At 43.7% G+C, this 16246-nt stretch overlaps 1 protein-coding gene and 1 pseudogene across 1 annotated transcript; both read left to right on the forward strand.

Annotated features, from left to right (window-relative positions):
- Positions 1-2272: 2272 nt before the first annotated feature.
- Positions 2273-4131, forward strand: LOC112219180 (annotated as a pseudogene).
- A 1126-nt stretch (positions 4132-5257) lies between these two features.
- On the forward strand, positions 5258-15962 carry LOC112219181 (ankyrin repeat and SOCS box protein 15-like). Its single transcript, XM_042302003.1, is given in 6 exon segments — positions 5258-5314; positions 12745-12983; positions 14773-14955; positions 15228-15604; positions 15607-15729; positions 15955-15962. Coding segments are annotated over 6 exon segments (987 nt in total).
- Positions 15963-16246: the final 284 nt, after the last annotated feature.

Here is a 16246-nt window from a genome sequence, read left to right on the forward strand (position 1 = left end):
TTCTGACGCAGAACGCACTGCAAGTCCTGCCTCTCCCATCTCCTCATTGGTTTAAAGTGTGACTGAAAGACGAACGAACGAGCTCAGTGGTGGTAATGCACCTAATTTATGGAAGTTGCCAATCGCAATATAAAGTCAAGAGAAGAAAGAGCCTGGATGGAAGAGAGATGACTAGAAACGATTCGGTTGACCATTTTATGTGTGGATTCATTGGTGAAGTAGAGGACCTTGTGCATTTCAGGTAAAATAACAATTCAATGTTTGTATCCCAGGACAAATTAGCTAGCAACAGCAAGCTAGCTAAATAGGACAAATTAGCTAGTAAGTGCAAGCTAACTAGCTTAAGTGCCATAAATGTTTAATGCTTTTCGACCTGTCCCCAAATTAATATAATTGGTTCAGAGTTTTTAAAATATTTTAACCTGCGTGTCGTGATCGCGTTTGGTGTGGGGGGACAAGATACATTTATGCACAATGGCGCAGGATGGCACACGCGCGCAGCCGGTTAGGGTTCCGTAGGCCTACACTTCAAAATCCAGAATGAATATTTTATCTTTATTTTATCAGGGAGTCATACTGAGACCAATATCTCTTTTATAGATGAGCCCTAAATGACAGAAATGACAGAAAATACACATCAGAATATAAATACAAACTGCAAGCAGAAAGAAAAACAGTCATAAAAAACAAACACGTTCATCAGTAATAAGGTCCTCAATCATCTTTCTGAATCTCCCCAGAGGCACCACAACATCACATTTAAGAATATTTTGCAGATTGTTCCACAAATAAGTTGCAAGAAAACTAAACGCTGATTTCCGTAACTCAGTACAGACCAAAGGAGTTTCCACAGTTAACTATACCTGAGACCAGGTTTGGTAACTTGTATGTCTAAAGTTTAGTAATGCTGTTATGTACAGTGAGACTAATGGTAAATGAAAACATAGCAAAGTATCAATATATGTGACATCAAAGAGGGCCAACCAACTTTCTGGTAGAGAATGCAGTGATGCGCTATGCGCTACGCTATGCGCTATGATAAACTGCATCTAATGGCTTTAATGAAGTGGCAGCTGTGTTCATACGCATGACGTCTCCATAGTCTAGGACCAATAGGAACGTCAACTGAATAATCTGCTTTCTACTATTGAACGAGAGACAGCACCTATTTCTTTAAAAGAAGCCCATTGTTTTTAAAAGACAGCTTTTCATCCATCCAGATGCCCAGAGATGTGTAAGCACGGACACAATCAATATGGACACCATCCAAAGTGCATATGCTTAAATCATCAGACTTATGTTTATGCACTCTAGAGAACATATACTTAGTTTTACCTGCATTCAGTATTAATTTAAAGTCAACAAAGTTTTTTTGTAAAACAATGAAGGCAGACTCTAGTTCAGATAGAGCCTGGTCAACTGTGGGGGCAATAACATACACAACAGTATCATTGGCATACAAGTGCAGGTTACAATTTTTTTACAGACAAGTCAATATTGTTAATATAAACAGTAGAAACTCTGAACTGGTCTGGTCAGATTGGACAGCTCTGCTAAGGTATTTGTTATTGTAGAATACTGTTATAAAGCTTGGAGTTTGAATGGGTCTGATGGGTGATCTGAGTCTGATGTATGTAGTTCTGTCTGTCATTGAGCTGTGTAGTCTGTAATATGTCATGTTTTGAGTTGTGTGTAAACCCCAGGAACAGTAGCTGATGTTTTCACATCTAATGGGGATCCTAATAAAACACCAAATACCAATGATGGCTCCTCAAAAGCCATGGTAATCTAACAGCTCTATTGTGGCCGGCTGCCTCTACTACTGGGATAATCCACACTTCAGAACCAAGTACCCACTGCTATGTGGTTACAGACACAAGAGCTCATAGCAATTTATAAGATACTGAACTTTAGAGGCCTGTTGTCTGCACGGACACACACATGCCACAAACGAGAATAATCCATTGCATCTATGAGCTTGATCTCTGATGACATGAATGGTGGGATTCAAGCCAAACATAACTGAGAGCAGGCTTAAAACACATTAAAATACATTAAAATACCTACCCAAGTTGGTAGCCTGGATTCCATCCAGATTGAGCCCCTCCCCTGTCTGGCTCAACCAATCTAGATGGCAATAGACATTTGCCAGTCAGAATGGCACCCTTGCATCATAATGGTTAGTCAGACATTAAGCCCAGGAATTTCTGCCGTGACCTTTTGAATTGTTCTAGTAGCTTCGCATGGGCTAACGCTGGAGGAGAGAACAGCAATGGGGGGAGAGACGCCACTGACTCTGGCAGCTAAAGCCGATCTGGTGGAGAATGTGGAGACTGCTGGAGCGTGGGAGCTTCTCCACACAACACCAACAGCAGAAATGACTACCCACTATCGCTGGGTAAAATTAGTGTACTGCAATCTGAGGAAAATGACACACTTAAACTGTAAACAATTGTGTTGTTTAATCACATTGATCATAACACTGTTCATAACACTGTTACCAAATCAACCTTAAAACAAATAGGTGTTGACCTGCATTTCATTTGGTCAAGTAATAACAGACAAATATTTCAGTTAGAGATAAATGTCTTCACAATGATTTTGTGATGAATCCAGAAGTTCATAGAAACACAATCTTTGAGTTGTATTCACCATTGTTGTGTTGTAAGGAGTTTTTAAAACCACGGAGCTGCATAGCTTCATTCTCCTTGCTGAAACTCCTAGGGCCAGTTCATATGAAATGTCCTATTCTTTGATTGCGTAGTGGGTGGAGCGGATCTGTCAGAAGAAGTGGACCTTCATGCAGGAAGCAGCCAAGGTGGGCTGCTCTGAGGTCACGATGGTGTTGCTAAGGCACGGAGGTCGGGTTAACTAGAAAGATCACCGGGGCGTGACCCTGTTGGGTGTTTCCATGTCCACATGCTAGACATTGTTCTCCACTAATGGTATGTAACCAGTGAGGTAAAATCAGCTCGGAATGTTAACGTATCCATCTAGTCATAGGTTCTGTGAATTTACAGAGGTCTTGCTTGTAAACTTGACTCATGTATTCTCTCAGCTGGTGTGACTTTGTTTTAACATGTCATATAAGGAAACGGAGTCAATTCCCAGGCTTTAAATGGGAAGAGTGTTCTGACGGATGCAGTTGGTACAGGAAACCCAGACTGTATTGAACTTCTCTTAAAAAATGGAGCCAACCCTAATCTACCCAGTTTGATTGGACAACTACCAATCCACAAGGCAGCACATGAGGGTCACTATGAGTGAGTAAAGGCAAGATCTCCCGTAACACAGTTCAAAGACATTCGGCCAGGCCTCACAGGTGTTGAATGACATGTCCATCTCCACCAAACCTTTTTCATTTCTCACTGCTATCAAACTCACTGGCCAAAGCCCGATTCACTCTGCAGTTGATAGCAACCATTCTGATTGTATGGAACTACTCATAGAAAATGGCTTTGTACGTCAACGTCCTCCTGACGCCACACCTCTCAGACAAGAACATGGACTTGAGAAGAAGCACATTATACTTTGCTGTCTCTAGGGACATCCCATGCGTCGAAATGCTGCTGAATGCAGGAGCCAAACCTGAACTGGACCCTCTATGCTGCCTCCTGGTGGCGGCGAGAGCTGGGAGGTATGAGATTGTGAAGCTGCTTCTGGCCAGACAGGCAGACGTCAATTGTTACTTCACAGTGGTCAGTAACACAGTGCTTCGCCCGGCTCTGCATTACTGCCTGCGGGACGAGATGATGTGTCGTCTGCTCAACAATGGCTATGACGTTGAAAGGTGCTTCACTTGTAACCATGACGACAGCTTGAGTATGAAATGTGTAGAGGGAAGAAGGAATTCCAGTGAGTTGTCAACCTTTTTTTCATTATTTCCATTGTGGGATGTTTATTAAGCTTCTCTCGACTGAGTGACAAACAAAACATTTTCCAATCGTGTCTATCCTTTATGCAGTTTTGTGAATTCATGAGTCTTTCATGCCTCATGCACCTGTCTGGGTGTGCACCATTTACATGGAGTATATCACATTCAAAATGTTAACTTTTCTGTTTATTCCCTTTCACCTAGGGAAACCCGATCACTCAAGCACCCGTGCTGACTGGAGATCAGGAAGCAGCTGACCTTGAAAAGACTGAATGACCCCATGATCAGGGTCGGATTAATGCAGGGGCTTACTGGGGCTGAAGCTTTTTGATTTGAAGAAGATTGTAAGATTTTGAAGATTTTGATTTGTTTAACACTTTTTGGGGGTACTACATGATTCCATTTGTGTTATTTCATAGTTTTGATGTCTTCACTATAATTCTACAATTTTGAAAATAGTACAAATAAAGAAAAACCCTGGAATGAGAAGGTGTGTCCAAACTATTGACTGGTATTGTATATACATGTATATCCTCCTAATATTGTACAATATGTGTGTCGCTTCATTGGCCTGGGCTGTTGTTTGCTTGAATTCAAGACCAAAGCTCCGTTGCCTATGATTTCTTAATCCGGCCCTGCCCATGTTCATGAGCTGTGACCTTTTCCCTCCCAGACTGAAGAGCTACTTGATGAATGATCTGAAGTGTTTGCCATGTAGGGAGAAGAGACGACTGTGAACTACCAACCATGCAACCGTATTGACTATGCAGCTTGCATACAGTATGTTTGAATTGTTGAGCATATTATTACATTTCTGTTTCACACGTTTTTACACGTTGTAATGTCTTTTTTATTTTTATTGATGGGATAATGTCTTCCCCTGTCTCTTTTTGAGCAACATATTAGTCACAAAAGCAATAAGTAAAGCATGGATGTTTGATAAAGGGAATTGATGCTGGAGCTCTAGCAGTTCTGATGCAGCTTCTGAGAGATCCTATTCAGAATCACCACAATTGTCTTGAACCATCTTTGCGTCTCGGAAAATCAACAACACTGGATGTCTTTCTACATTTTAATCACATGTTAATACTACCCAGCAGGGAGTTCTTCAAGCCCCTTTGATGGTCTGCCAGAGAAAATGGATCTTCCCTGAACATTTCTCTTCTGACAAGGCTAATATTTGCCATCTGTTATTTTAACATTGCTGTCTCTTTCTGCACTAGTCAAATAAATATCTCTGTAATTATTACAGTTGACATTATGGAAAATGAGTGAACATAAGACACAAGATTTGGATGTTGTGGTATGGCCTGCATGCTAAACAAACGACTTCAACGGAAGCAGATGACACCTAAAAATAGTATTAGGCGTGTGTGGATGAACATGCGGATGAACCCCAGTGCAGGGACTACTTTGCCCTGCTCTACAGTGCCCTGGAGAGTAAGCTGTGTGTGTGTGTGTGTGTGTGTGTGTGTGTGTGTGTGTGTGTGTGTGTGTGTGTGTGTGTGTGTGTGTGTGTGTGTGTGTGTGTGTGTGTGTGTGTGTGTGTGTGTGTGTCAAATCAAATCAAATCAAATTTTATTTGTCACATACACATGGTTAGCAGATGTTAATGCGAGTGTAGCGAAATGCTTGTGCTTCTAGTTCCGACAATGCAGTAATAACCAATAAGTAATCTAACTAACAATTCCAAAAAACTACTGTCTTATACACAGTGTAAGGGGATAAAGAATATGTACATAAGGATATATGAATGAGTGATGGTACAGAGCAGCATAGGCAAGATACAGTAGATGGTATTGAGTGCAGTATATACATATGAGATGAGTATGTAAACCACGTGGCATAGTTAAAGTGGCTAGTGATACATGTATTACATAAGGATGCAGTCGATGATATAGAGTACAGTATCTACGTATGCATATGAGATGAATAATGTAGGGTAAGTAACATTATATAAGGTAGCATTGTTTAAAGTGGCTAGTGATATATTTACATCATTTCCCATCAATTCCCATTATTAAAGTGGCTGGAGTAGAGTCAGTGTCATTGACAGTGTTGGCAGTAGCCACTCAATGTTAGTGGTGGCTGTTTAACAGTCTGATGGCCTTGAGATAGAAGCTGTTTTTCAGTCTCTCGGTCCCAGCTTTGATGCACCTGTACTGACCTCGCCTTCTGGATGACAGCGGGGTGAACAGGCAGTGGCTCGGGTGGTTGATGTCCTTGATGATCTTTATGGCCTTCCTGTAGCATTGGGTGGTGTAGGTGTCCTGGAGGGCAGGTAGTTTGCCCCCTGGTGATGCGTTGTGCAGACCTCACTACCCTCTGGAGAGCCTTACGGTTGAGGGCGGTGCAGTTGCCATACCAGGCGGTGATACAGCCCGCCAGGATGCTCTCGATTGTGCATCTGTAGAAGTTTGTGAGTGCTTTTGGTGACAAGCCGAATTTCTTCAGCCTCCTGAGGTTGAAGAGGTGCTGCTGCGCCTTCCTCACGATGCTGTCTGTGTGAGTGGACCAATTCAGTTTGTCTGTGATGTGTATGCCGAGGAACTTAAAACTTGCTACCCTCTCCACTACTGTTCCATCGATGTGGATGGGGGTGTTCCCTCTGCTGTTTCCTGAAGTCCACAATCATCTCCTTAGTTTTGTTGACGTTGAGTGTGAGGTTATTTTCCTGACACCACACTCCGAGGGCCCTCACCTCCTCCCTGTAGGCCGTCTCGTCGTTGTTGGTAATCAAGCCTACCACTGTTGTGTCGTCCGCAAACTTGATGATTGAGTTGGAGGCGTGCGTGGCCACGCAGTCGTGGGTGAACAGGGAGTACAGGAGAGGGCTCAGAACGCACCCTTGTGGGGCCCCAGTGTTGAGGATCAGCGGGGAGGAGATGTTGTTGCCTACCCTCACCACCTGGGGTCGGCCCGTCAGGAAGTCCAGTACCCAGTTGCACAGGGCGGGGTCGAGACCCAGGGTCTCGAGCTTGATGACGAGCTTGGAGGGTACTATGGTGTTGAATGCCGAGCTGTAGTCGATGAACAGCATTCTCACATAGGTATTCCTCTTGTCCAGATGGGTTAGGGCAGTGTGCAGTGTGGTTGAGATTGCATCGTCTGTGGACCTATTTGGGCGGTAAGCAAATTGGAGTGGGTCTAGGGTGTCAGGTAGGGTGGAGGTGATATGGTCCTTGACTAGTCTCTCAAAGCACTTCATGATGACGGAAGTGAGTGCTACGGGGCGGTAGTCGTTTAGCTCAGTTACCTTAGCTTTCTTGGGAACAGGAACAATGGTGGCCCTCTTGAAGCATGTGGGAACAGCAGACTGGTATAGGGATTGATTGAATATGTCCGTAAACACACCGGCCAGCAGGTCTGCGCATGCTCTGAGGGCGCGGCTGGGGATGCCGTCTGGGCCTGCAGCCTTGCGAGGGTTAACACGTTTAAATGTCTTACTCACCTCGGCTGCAGTGAAGGAGAGACCGCATGTTTTCGTTGCAGGCCGTGTCAGTGGCACTCTATTGTCCTCAAAGCGGGCAAAAAGTTATTTAGTCTGCCTGGGAGCAAGACATCCTGGTCCGTGACTGGGCTGGGTTTCTTCCTGTAGTCCGTGATTGACTGTAGACCCTGCCACATGCCTCTTGTGTCTGAGCCGTTGAATTGAGATTCTACTTTGTCTCTGTACTGGCGCTTAGCTTGTTTGATAGCCTTGCGGAGGGAATAGCTGCACTGTTTGTATTCAGTCATGTTACCAGACACCTTGCCCTGATTAAAAGCAGTGGTTCGCGCCTTCAGTTTCACACGAATGCTGCCATCAATCCACGGTTTCTGGTTAGGGAATGTTTTAATCGTTGCTATGGGAACGACATCTTCAACGCACGTTCTAATGAACTCGCACACCGAATCAGCGTATTTGTCAATGTTGTTGTCTGACGCAATACGAAACATCTCCCAGTCCACATGATGGAAGCAGTCTTGGAGTGTGGGGTCAGCGTGGTCGGACCAGCGTTGGACAGACCTCAGCGTGGGAGCCTCTTGTTTTAGTTTCTGTCTGTAGGCAGGGATCAACAAAATGGAGTCGTGGTCAGCTTTTCCGAAAGGGGGGCGGGGCAGGGCCTTATATGCGTCGCGGAAGTTAGAGTAACAATGATCCAGGGTCTTTCCACCCCTGGTTGCGCAATCGATATGCTGATAAAATTTAGGGAGTCTTGTTTTCAGATTAGCCTTGTTAAAACCCCAGCTACAATGAATGCAGCCTCCGGATAAATCGTTTCCAGTTTGCAGAGAGTTAAATAAAGTTCGTTCAGAGCCATCGATGTGTCTGCTTGGGGGATATATACGGCTGTGATTATAATCGAAGAGAATTCTCTTGGTAGATAATGCGGTCTACATTTGATTGTGAGGAATTCTAAATCAGGTGAACAGAAGGATTTGAGTTCCTGTATGTTTCTTTCATCACACCATGTCACGTTGGCCATGAGGCATACGCCCCCGCCCCTCTTCTTACCAGAAAGATGTTTGTTTCTGTCGGCGCGATGCGTGGAGAAACCCGCTGGCTGCACCGCTTCGGATAGCGTCTCTCCAGTTAGCCATGTTTCCGTGAAGCATAGAACGTTACAGTCTCTGATGTCCCTCTGGAATGCTACCCTTGCTCGGATTTCATCAACCTTGTTGTCAAGAGACTGGACATTGGCAAGAAGAATGCTAGGGAGTGGTGCACGGTGTGCCCGTCTCCGGAGTCTGACCAGAAGACCGCTTCGTTTCCCTCTTTTTCTGAGTCGTTTTTTTGGGTCGCTGCATGTAATCCACTCCGTTGTCCTGGTTGTAAGGCAGAACACAGGATCCGCGTCGCGAAAAACATATTCTTGGTCGTACTGATGGTGAGTTGACGCTGATCTTATATTCAGTAGTTCTTCTCGGCTGTATGTAATGAAACCTAAGATGACCTGGGGTACTAGTGTAAGAAATAACACGTAAAAAAACTGCATAGTTTCCTAGGAACGCGAAGCGAGGCGGCCATCTCTGTCGGCACCGGAAGCCTGTGTGTGTGTGTGTGTGTGTGTGTGTGTGTGTGTGTGTGTGTGTGTGTGTGTGTGTGTGTGTGTGTGTGTGTGTGTGTGTGTGTGTGTGTGTGTGTGTGTGTGTGTGTGTGTGTGTGTGTGTGTGTGTGTGTGTGTGTGTGTGTGTGTGTGTGTGTGCGTGTGTGTGCGCGTGTGTGTGTGTTTGGTAGAGAAGGGATTCAGTTCAGGCATGGCACAAATTACACTTTCTCTGTCTGGACCGGGTGGGACCTGTGAACAGAACTAGATTTCACAGGTGAGAACTGAAATCTGCCTGACTGGTGAAAAGGACAATATATCTAATAAAACAGAACATTGTGTTTAGATATTTCTGGAGTCAATTACCTTTGCACACCTAAAGGTCGGGAGCACGGTGATAGTAGGCCACATAGTAACATCGCTATTTCCTCTGAAGCTATGGATCCTGACGACCTGGACGAAGATCGACTGCTTGATTACAACATTCAGATGAGCATTCAGGAGTCGTGCCACAAATATCATTATCATCTTTAGAGAGGTAATGCATGATACGAATACACTTCTGAAAATACTCCATGTCCTAGGCTACTTTTGCATTTTGCTATATGCTGTCATTTTTTAGATCAAAATGACATGAACAATTATTCATATTATGCTTACTTCAATTATTTTGGAACACTGTCTAAACATGATCTCCTTTGTTTCACGGCAAGAACTGGCTAATCTGGAGCAGTCCATGTGGGGATGCACTGCAGTACTTAATGCAGCTGGTGGCCACACCAGATACTGACTGTTACTTTTGATTTTGACCCCCCCCTTTGTTCAGGGACACATTATTCCATTTCTGTTAGTCACATGTCTGTGGAACTTGTTCAGTTTGTCTCAGTTGTTGAATCTTGTTATGTTTGTATACAAATATTTACACATGTTAAGTTTGCTGAAAATAAATGCAGTTGACAGTGAGAGGACGTTTCTTTTTTTGCTGAGTTTATATTATGTTATACATATCCCACATCGACCCGTGATAAGACTATGTAATTAATAATGACAAAGTCTATTAAACTGTTTATCTGACTCCATACTGATGATTTAGCAATATTGAAGCAGGACTATTGATGACTTACATTAAGAATCAAGAAATATCTAAGAATTGAATACTAAATGCAAGTATCTCATATCATTGTAAAATTAATGATTACATTATACAGGGCATGGACATAAGTTACAATGCATTGCTGACATTAACGTAGCATTCATAATCTGGGCATGATCGGAGAGGGAGAGAGACAAGGAACCCTTGGCTTGTGCCATGGCTTGTGCCATACTATTTTGGGGGCTGGGCCGGCTCAACACCATTTTATGTAGCTTAGATGAATCATGTCCAATTACTTGACAACAGAAAACTGCTAGGAAACTAGACTGATATTGAATGGCTGATACTTCATCATAAGACACCAATGCTCCTGTGAAAAGTCATCATTCTTTCTGGTACATTCTCCACCCAGGTGACATTCTCTCCCTTCAAGAAAGTTTTAGTGTTGCAGATGACATGGGCTGGTACCCTCTGTACAAGGCAGCTGTCCAACCTTTTCACCTTTATTTAACTAGGTAGGCAAGTTGAGAACAAGTTCTCATTTACAATTGCAACCTGGCCAAGATAAAGCAAAGCAGTTCGACACACACAACGACACAGAGTTACACATGGAGTAAAACAAACATACAGTCAATAATACAGTATAAACAAGTCTATATACGATGTGAGCAAATGAGGTGAGATAAGGGAGGTAAAGGCAAAAAAAAGGCCATGGTGGCAAAGTAAATACAATATAACAAGTAAAACACTGGAATGGTAGATGTGCAATGGAAGAAAGTGCAAAGTAGAAATACAAATAATGGCGTGCAAAGGAGCAAAATAAATAAATAAATAAATACAGTAGGGGAAGAGGTAGTTGTTTGGGCTAAATTATAGGTGGGTTATGTACAGGTGCAGTAATCTGTGAGCTGCTCTGACAGTTGGTGCTTATAGCGAGTGAGGGAGATAAGTGTTTCCAGTTTCAGAGATTTTTGTAGTTCGTTCCAGTCATTGGCAGCAGAGAACTGGAAGGAGAGGCGGCCAAAGAAAGAATTGGTTTTGGGGGTGACCAGAGAGATATACCTGCTGCAGCGCGTGCTACAGGTGGGAGATGCTATGGTGACCAGCGAGCTAAGATAAGGGGGGACTTTACCTAGCAGGGTCTTGTAGATGACGTGGAGCCAGTGGGTTTAGATAGTGTTGTGTGGTAGGCTATTACAGAGCAATTACATCATGGGCTGCATATCTGGACACGTACTGCATATCCTATAAATCTACTGGCATGAATGTGGATATTTGCTGATTTATGTGCGACATGACTTGTTTTGTTTTGTTGGACGTGCTAGAACTGGTTCCTGATCTCTTGGGTTGTGTCCAACAGCGTCTTTTAGGGGGTCCCTGGAGGAGAAGACAATGGAGGGAGAAACACTGCTAACTCTATGGCTATGGCTGGTCTGGTGGACAATGTGAAGATGCTACTTGAACATGGAGCGTCTCCGCATAACACCAACTGCAAGAAAGAATCCCCTCTACTGCTAGGTAATAGTGAAAGGTATAAAGTCTGTGTCCTTGGCATCCTTGTTGTCACAAAAAGAGAGAATCCCCTCTACTGCCAGGTAATAGTGAAAGGTATAAAGTCTGTGTCCTTGGCATCCTTGTTGTCACAACAAGAGAGAATCCCCTCTACTGCCAGGTAATAGTGAAAGGTATAAAGTCTGTGTCCTTGGCATCCTTGTTGTCACAACAAGAGAGAATCCCCTCTACTGCCAGGTAATAGTGAAAGGTATAAAGTCTGTGTCCTTGGCATCCTTGTTGTCACAACAAGAAAGAATCCCCTCTACTGCCAGGTAATAGTGAACGGTATAAAGTCTGTGTCCTTGGCATCCTTGTTGTCACAACAAGAGAGAATCCCCTCTACTGCCAGGTAATAGTGAAAGGTATAATGTCTGTGTCCTTGGCATCCTTGTTGTCACAACAAGAGAGAATCCCCTCTACTGCCAGGTAATAGTGAAAGGTATAAAGTCTGTGTCCTTGGCATCCTTGTTGTCACAACAAGAGAGAATCCCCTCTACTGCCAGGTAATAGTGAAAGGTATAAAGTCTGTGTCCTTGGCATCCTTGTTGTCACAACAAGAGAGAATCCCCTCTACTGCCAGGTAATAGTGAAAGGTATAAAGTCTGTGTCCTTGGCATCCTTGTTGTCACAACAAGAGAGAATCCCCATCTACTGCCAGGTAATAGTGAAAGGTATAAAGTCTGTGTCCTTGGCATCCTTGTTGTCACAACAAGAGAGAATCCCCTCTACTGCCAGGTAATAGTGAAAGGTATAAAGTCTGTGTCCTTGGCATCCTTGTTGTCACAACAAGAGAGAATCCCCTCTACTGCCAGGTAATAGTGAAAGGTATAAAGTCTGTGTCCTTGGCATCCTTGTTGTCACAACAAGAGAGAATCCCCTCTACTGCCAGGTAATAGTGAAAGGTATAAAATATGTAAAGTCCTTGGCATCCTTGTTGTCACAACAAGTCCTTGGCATCCTTGTTGTCACAACAAGAGAGAATCCCCTCTACTGCCAGGTAATAGTGAAAGGTATAAAGTCTGTGTCCTTGGCATCCTTGTTGTCACAACAAGAGAGAATCCCCTCTACTGCCAGGTAATAGTGAAAGGTATAAAGTCTGTGTCCTTGGCATCCTTGTTGTCACAACAAGTATTATTGTTGAAATGACTCATATTGTTCCCCTGATATTCAACAGTTGTTGTGGTTTCTCCCAGTCAGCTGTTAGATTTGAGTCGTATGAAATGGCATCTGCCCTGATCAAGAGAGGAGCCTGTGTGGAGCAGGTCTGTCTGAAGCAGTCGACTGCCCTGCACCAGGCGGCAAAGGTAGGTTACTCTCATATCATGGAGCTGTTGTTGGAACATGGTGGCCAGGTCTCTGAGATAGATCAAGATGGCGTGACTCCAATGGCCATTGCAGCACAGCACGCCCACTCAGAGGTTCTTGAGATCCTTTTTTCACAATGGTGAGTATGGAAAAACACGATAGCTCCAGTTTGCCCTGTGATAGGCCAGAGCTATATATAACTTTCAACATTTTGCATAAAACAACCCAAACCCAGAGTCATATCTATATAGAGAGTTGGGCCAATGCGGATTCTGTCTGAATGTGACGAGAGCGCCACTTTCTCCTCCATAGTCGTTGCTAGGTTTGTGCCGTTTATTTCTGATCATTTTCAAAACCTATGAAGATGTCCAGTGAAAGCAGATATGCAATTTCTTAACACCATAACACAGGACCGACTTGGATACACATTATCCCAAAGGCTAATAACTAAAAACGTATCTGAAATCCGAGTCGGTCTGACATCCGCTGCTCTGTTTTGCTTGTTTACAGCGGGTCATTTCATAGGGAATTGTTGGAGGCTCTCTCGTATTGTTATGTCACCAACATTTTGAGAATAAAGGCGCTAACATGGCGTGCGCTCTAAAAACCTGCCCGAATTCTCTTAATATATGGCTCTGCCCAAACCCATCAGACACTTGGGCTGCTTTAGACAAGTGGCCCAATTCTGATCTTTTTTTCACTAATTGGTATTTTGATCAATCAGATATGCTTAATAAAGATCTCATGTGAAAAGATCTGATGTGATTGGTTAAAAGACCAGGTAGTGGAAAGAATATCAGAATTGGGCTAACTACGTGAACCCGCAAAAATGACTATGGGGTAAGGTGTGATTTGGGACATCATGAGAATCTCAATTTAATTTCCTTGATTTCTCATGTCCTCTCTCCTCGCCTTCTCAACACCCATTGGACAGACAGGAGGGACACCTGACCTTTTCATCCAATGGGTTTTGAGGAGGCGAGGAGAGAGGACCCGACAAATTAAGGAAATGCAATTGAGATTCTCCCACTGTATCTATCCTACCTATCCTACCGATCCTTGACTTCAGCGATGTAATTTACAAAATAGCCTCCAACACTCTACTCAGCAAATTGGATGTAGCCTATCACAGTGCCATCCGTTTTGTCACCAAAGCGCCATATGCTACCCACCACTGCGACCTGTATGCTTTCATTGGCTGGCCCTCGCTTCATATTCATTGCCAAACCCACTGGCTCCAGGTCATCTAGAAGTCTTTGCTAGGTAAAGCCCCGCCTTATCTCAGCTCACTGGTCACCATAGCAGCACCCACCCGTAGCACGCGCTCCAGCAGTTATATTTCACTGGTTATCCCCAAAGCCAACTCCTCGTTTGGCTGCCTTTCCTTCCAGTTCTCTGCTGCCAATGACTGGAACGAATTGCAAAAATCACTGAAGCTGGAGTCTTATATCTCCCTCACTAACTTTATGCATCAGCTTACTGATCAGAGCAGCTTACTGATCATTGCACCTGTTCATAGCCCATTTGTAAATAGCACACCCAACTACCTCATTCCCATATTGCTATTTATTTTTTTCTCCTTTGCACCCCAGTATCTCTACTTGCACATTCATCTTCTGCACATCTATTACTCCAGTGTTTAATTGCTAACTCTCGCCACTATGGCCTATTTATTACCTTACCTCCCTAATCTCACGACATTTACACACACTGTATATAGACTTTTCTATTGTGTTATTGACTGTACGTTTGTTTATCCCATGCGTAACTCTGTGTTGTTTGTGTCGCACTGCTTTGCTTTATCTTGGCCAGGTCGAACTTGTTCTCAACTGGCCTACCTGGATAAATAAAGGTAAATAAAAAATACATAACAATTGTCTGAGAAATGACAATAAGCTGAAGCTGGATTTCCTCTCCCTACAACTAGGTGGTAATGTGAATACACAGGCGCCCAATGGGGACAGTGTGCTGTATGATGCTGCACAATCTGGGAATCCAGACTGTATAGATTTCCTTCTGCGACATGGAGCCAACCCCAATGTACCTAGCCTGTGCTCAGAGCTACCCATTCATCGAACAGCATATGAGGGCCATTACCTGTGAGTACTCTAAGGAGGATGGTGGGAGGAGCTATAGGAGGACAGGCTCATTGTAATGGCTGGAATGGTATAAATGGAACAGTATCAAACACATCAAACATATGGAAACCATGTTTATTCCATTCCAGCCATAACAATAAGCCTTTCCTCCTATGGCTCCTCCTACCAGCCTCCTCTGCTGGAGTCCATTATTTATCTTTCAAATAAAGAAGAACCGAATGTAGTTCGAAGGAAAACTACTTCACTGATCAGAGTTAACTTTTCTCTATCAGGTCACTGAGAATTTTTATTCTGATAAACACTAGAAGGGCAATCAGACTTTCAGGCAAGAGTCCCGTTCACTCTGCAGCCGACGGAGTCCATGTACAATGCCTGGAGCTACTCGTGGAAAAGGGCTTTGATGTCAACGCTCTCCAAGACTTTCACATCTCTGAAGACTACAGAGACATGAGAAAAAGTGCATTGTACTTTACTGTCTCTAATGGAGACGTGACCTGCACTGAAATGCTGCTGAACACAGGAGACAAACCTGACCTGGCCGCTCTATTCTGCCTCGTGGTGGCGGTGAGAGATGGGCAGTACGAGATTGTAAAGCTGCTTTTGGCCAGACATGCAGACATCAATTGTTATTTTTCCGTGGTGAGTGACAGTGTTTCCCACAGGCTCTGCAGTACTGCCTGCGGGACGGGATGATGATGCGTCTGCTGCTGAACAACGGCTATGACGCAGACAAAAGTTTCTGCTGTCCCCATGACAGCACCTGGGATGACTTGAGTGACCAGACTGATTCCAATTATCAAGTAAAAGTTTCTGTGAGTTATCATTTTAAATCCATAAACTCTCATAAAATCCACATATTAACGATTGTAATAAATGCCCTAACAAATCTTTTTTGTCATCCCTGTCACCCAGTTCTGTAATTTCATCAGAGTTTCTTGGCTGTTGCACTTGGCTGGGAGAGCAGTGTGGATCTGTAACGGAATTCCTCTTCTTCTTCAGAGGAGTAGCAAGGATCAGACCCATGTGCAGCGTGGTAAGTGTCCATAATGATATATTTAATAAATCAACTGAACAAAAGTACAAACAACCGAAACAGTCCCATATGGTGAAAACACTAACACAGGATACAACCACCCACAAAACACAATAGAAAACAGGCTGCCTAAATATGGCTCCCAATCAGAGACAACGACTGACACCTGCCTCTGATTGAGAACCATACTAGGCCAAACACATAGAAATATAACAACAGAACAAAACATAGAAAAACAACATAGAATGCCCCCCCCGA

The sequence above is a fragment of the Oncorhynchus tshawytscha genome, linkage group LG19 (assembly GCF_018296145.1).
Source record: "Oncorhynchus tshawytscha isolate Ot180627B linkage group LG19, Otsh_v2.0, whole genome shotgun sequence".
NCBI lineage: Eukaryota > Metazoa > Chordata > Actinopteri > Salmoniformes > Salmonidae > Oncorhynchus > Oncorhynchus tshawytscha.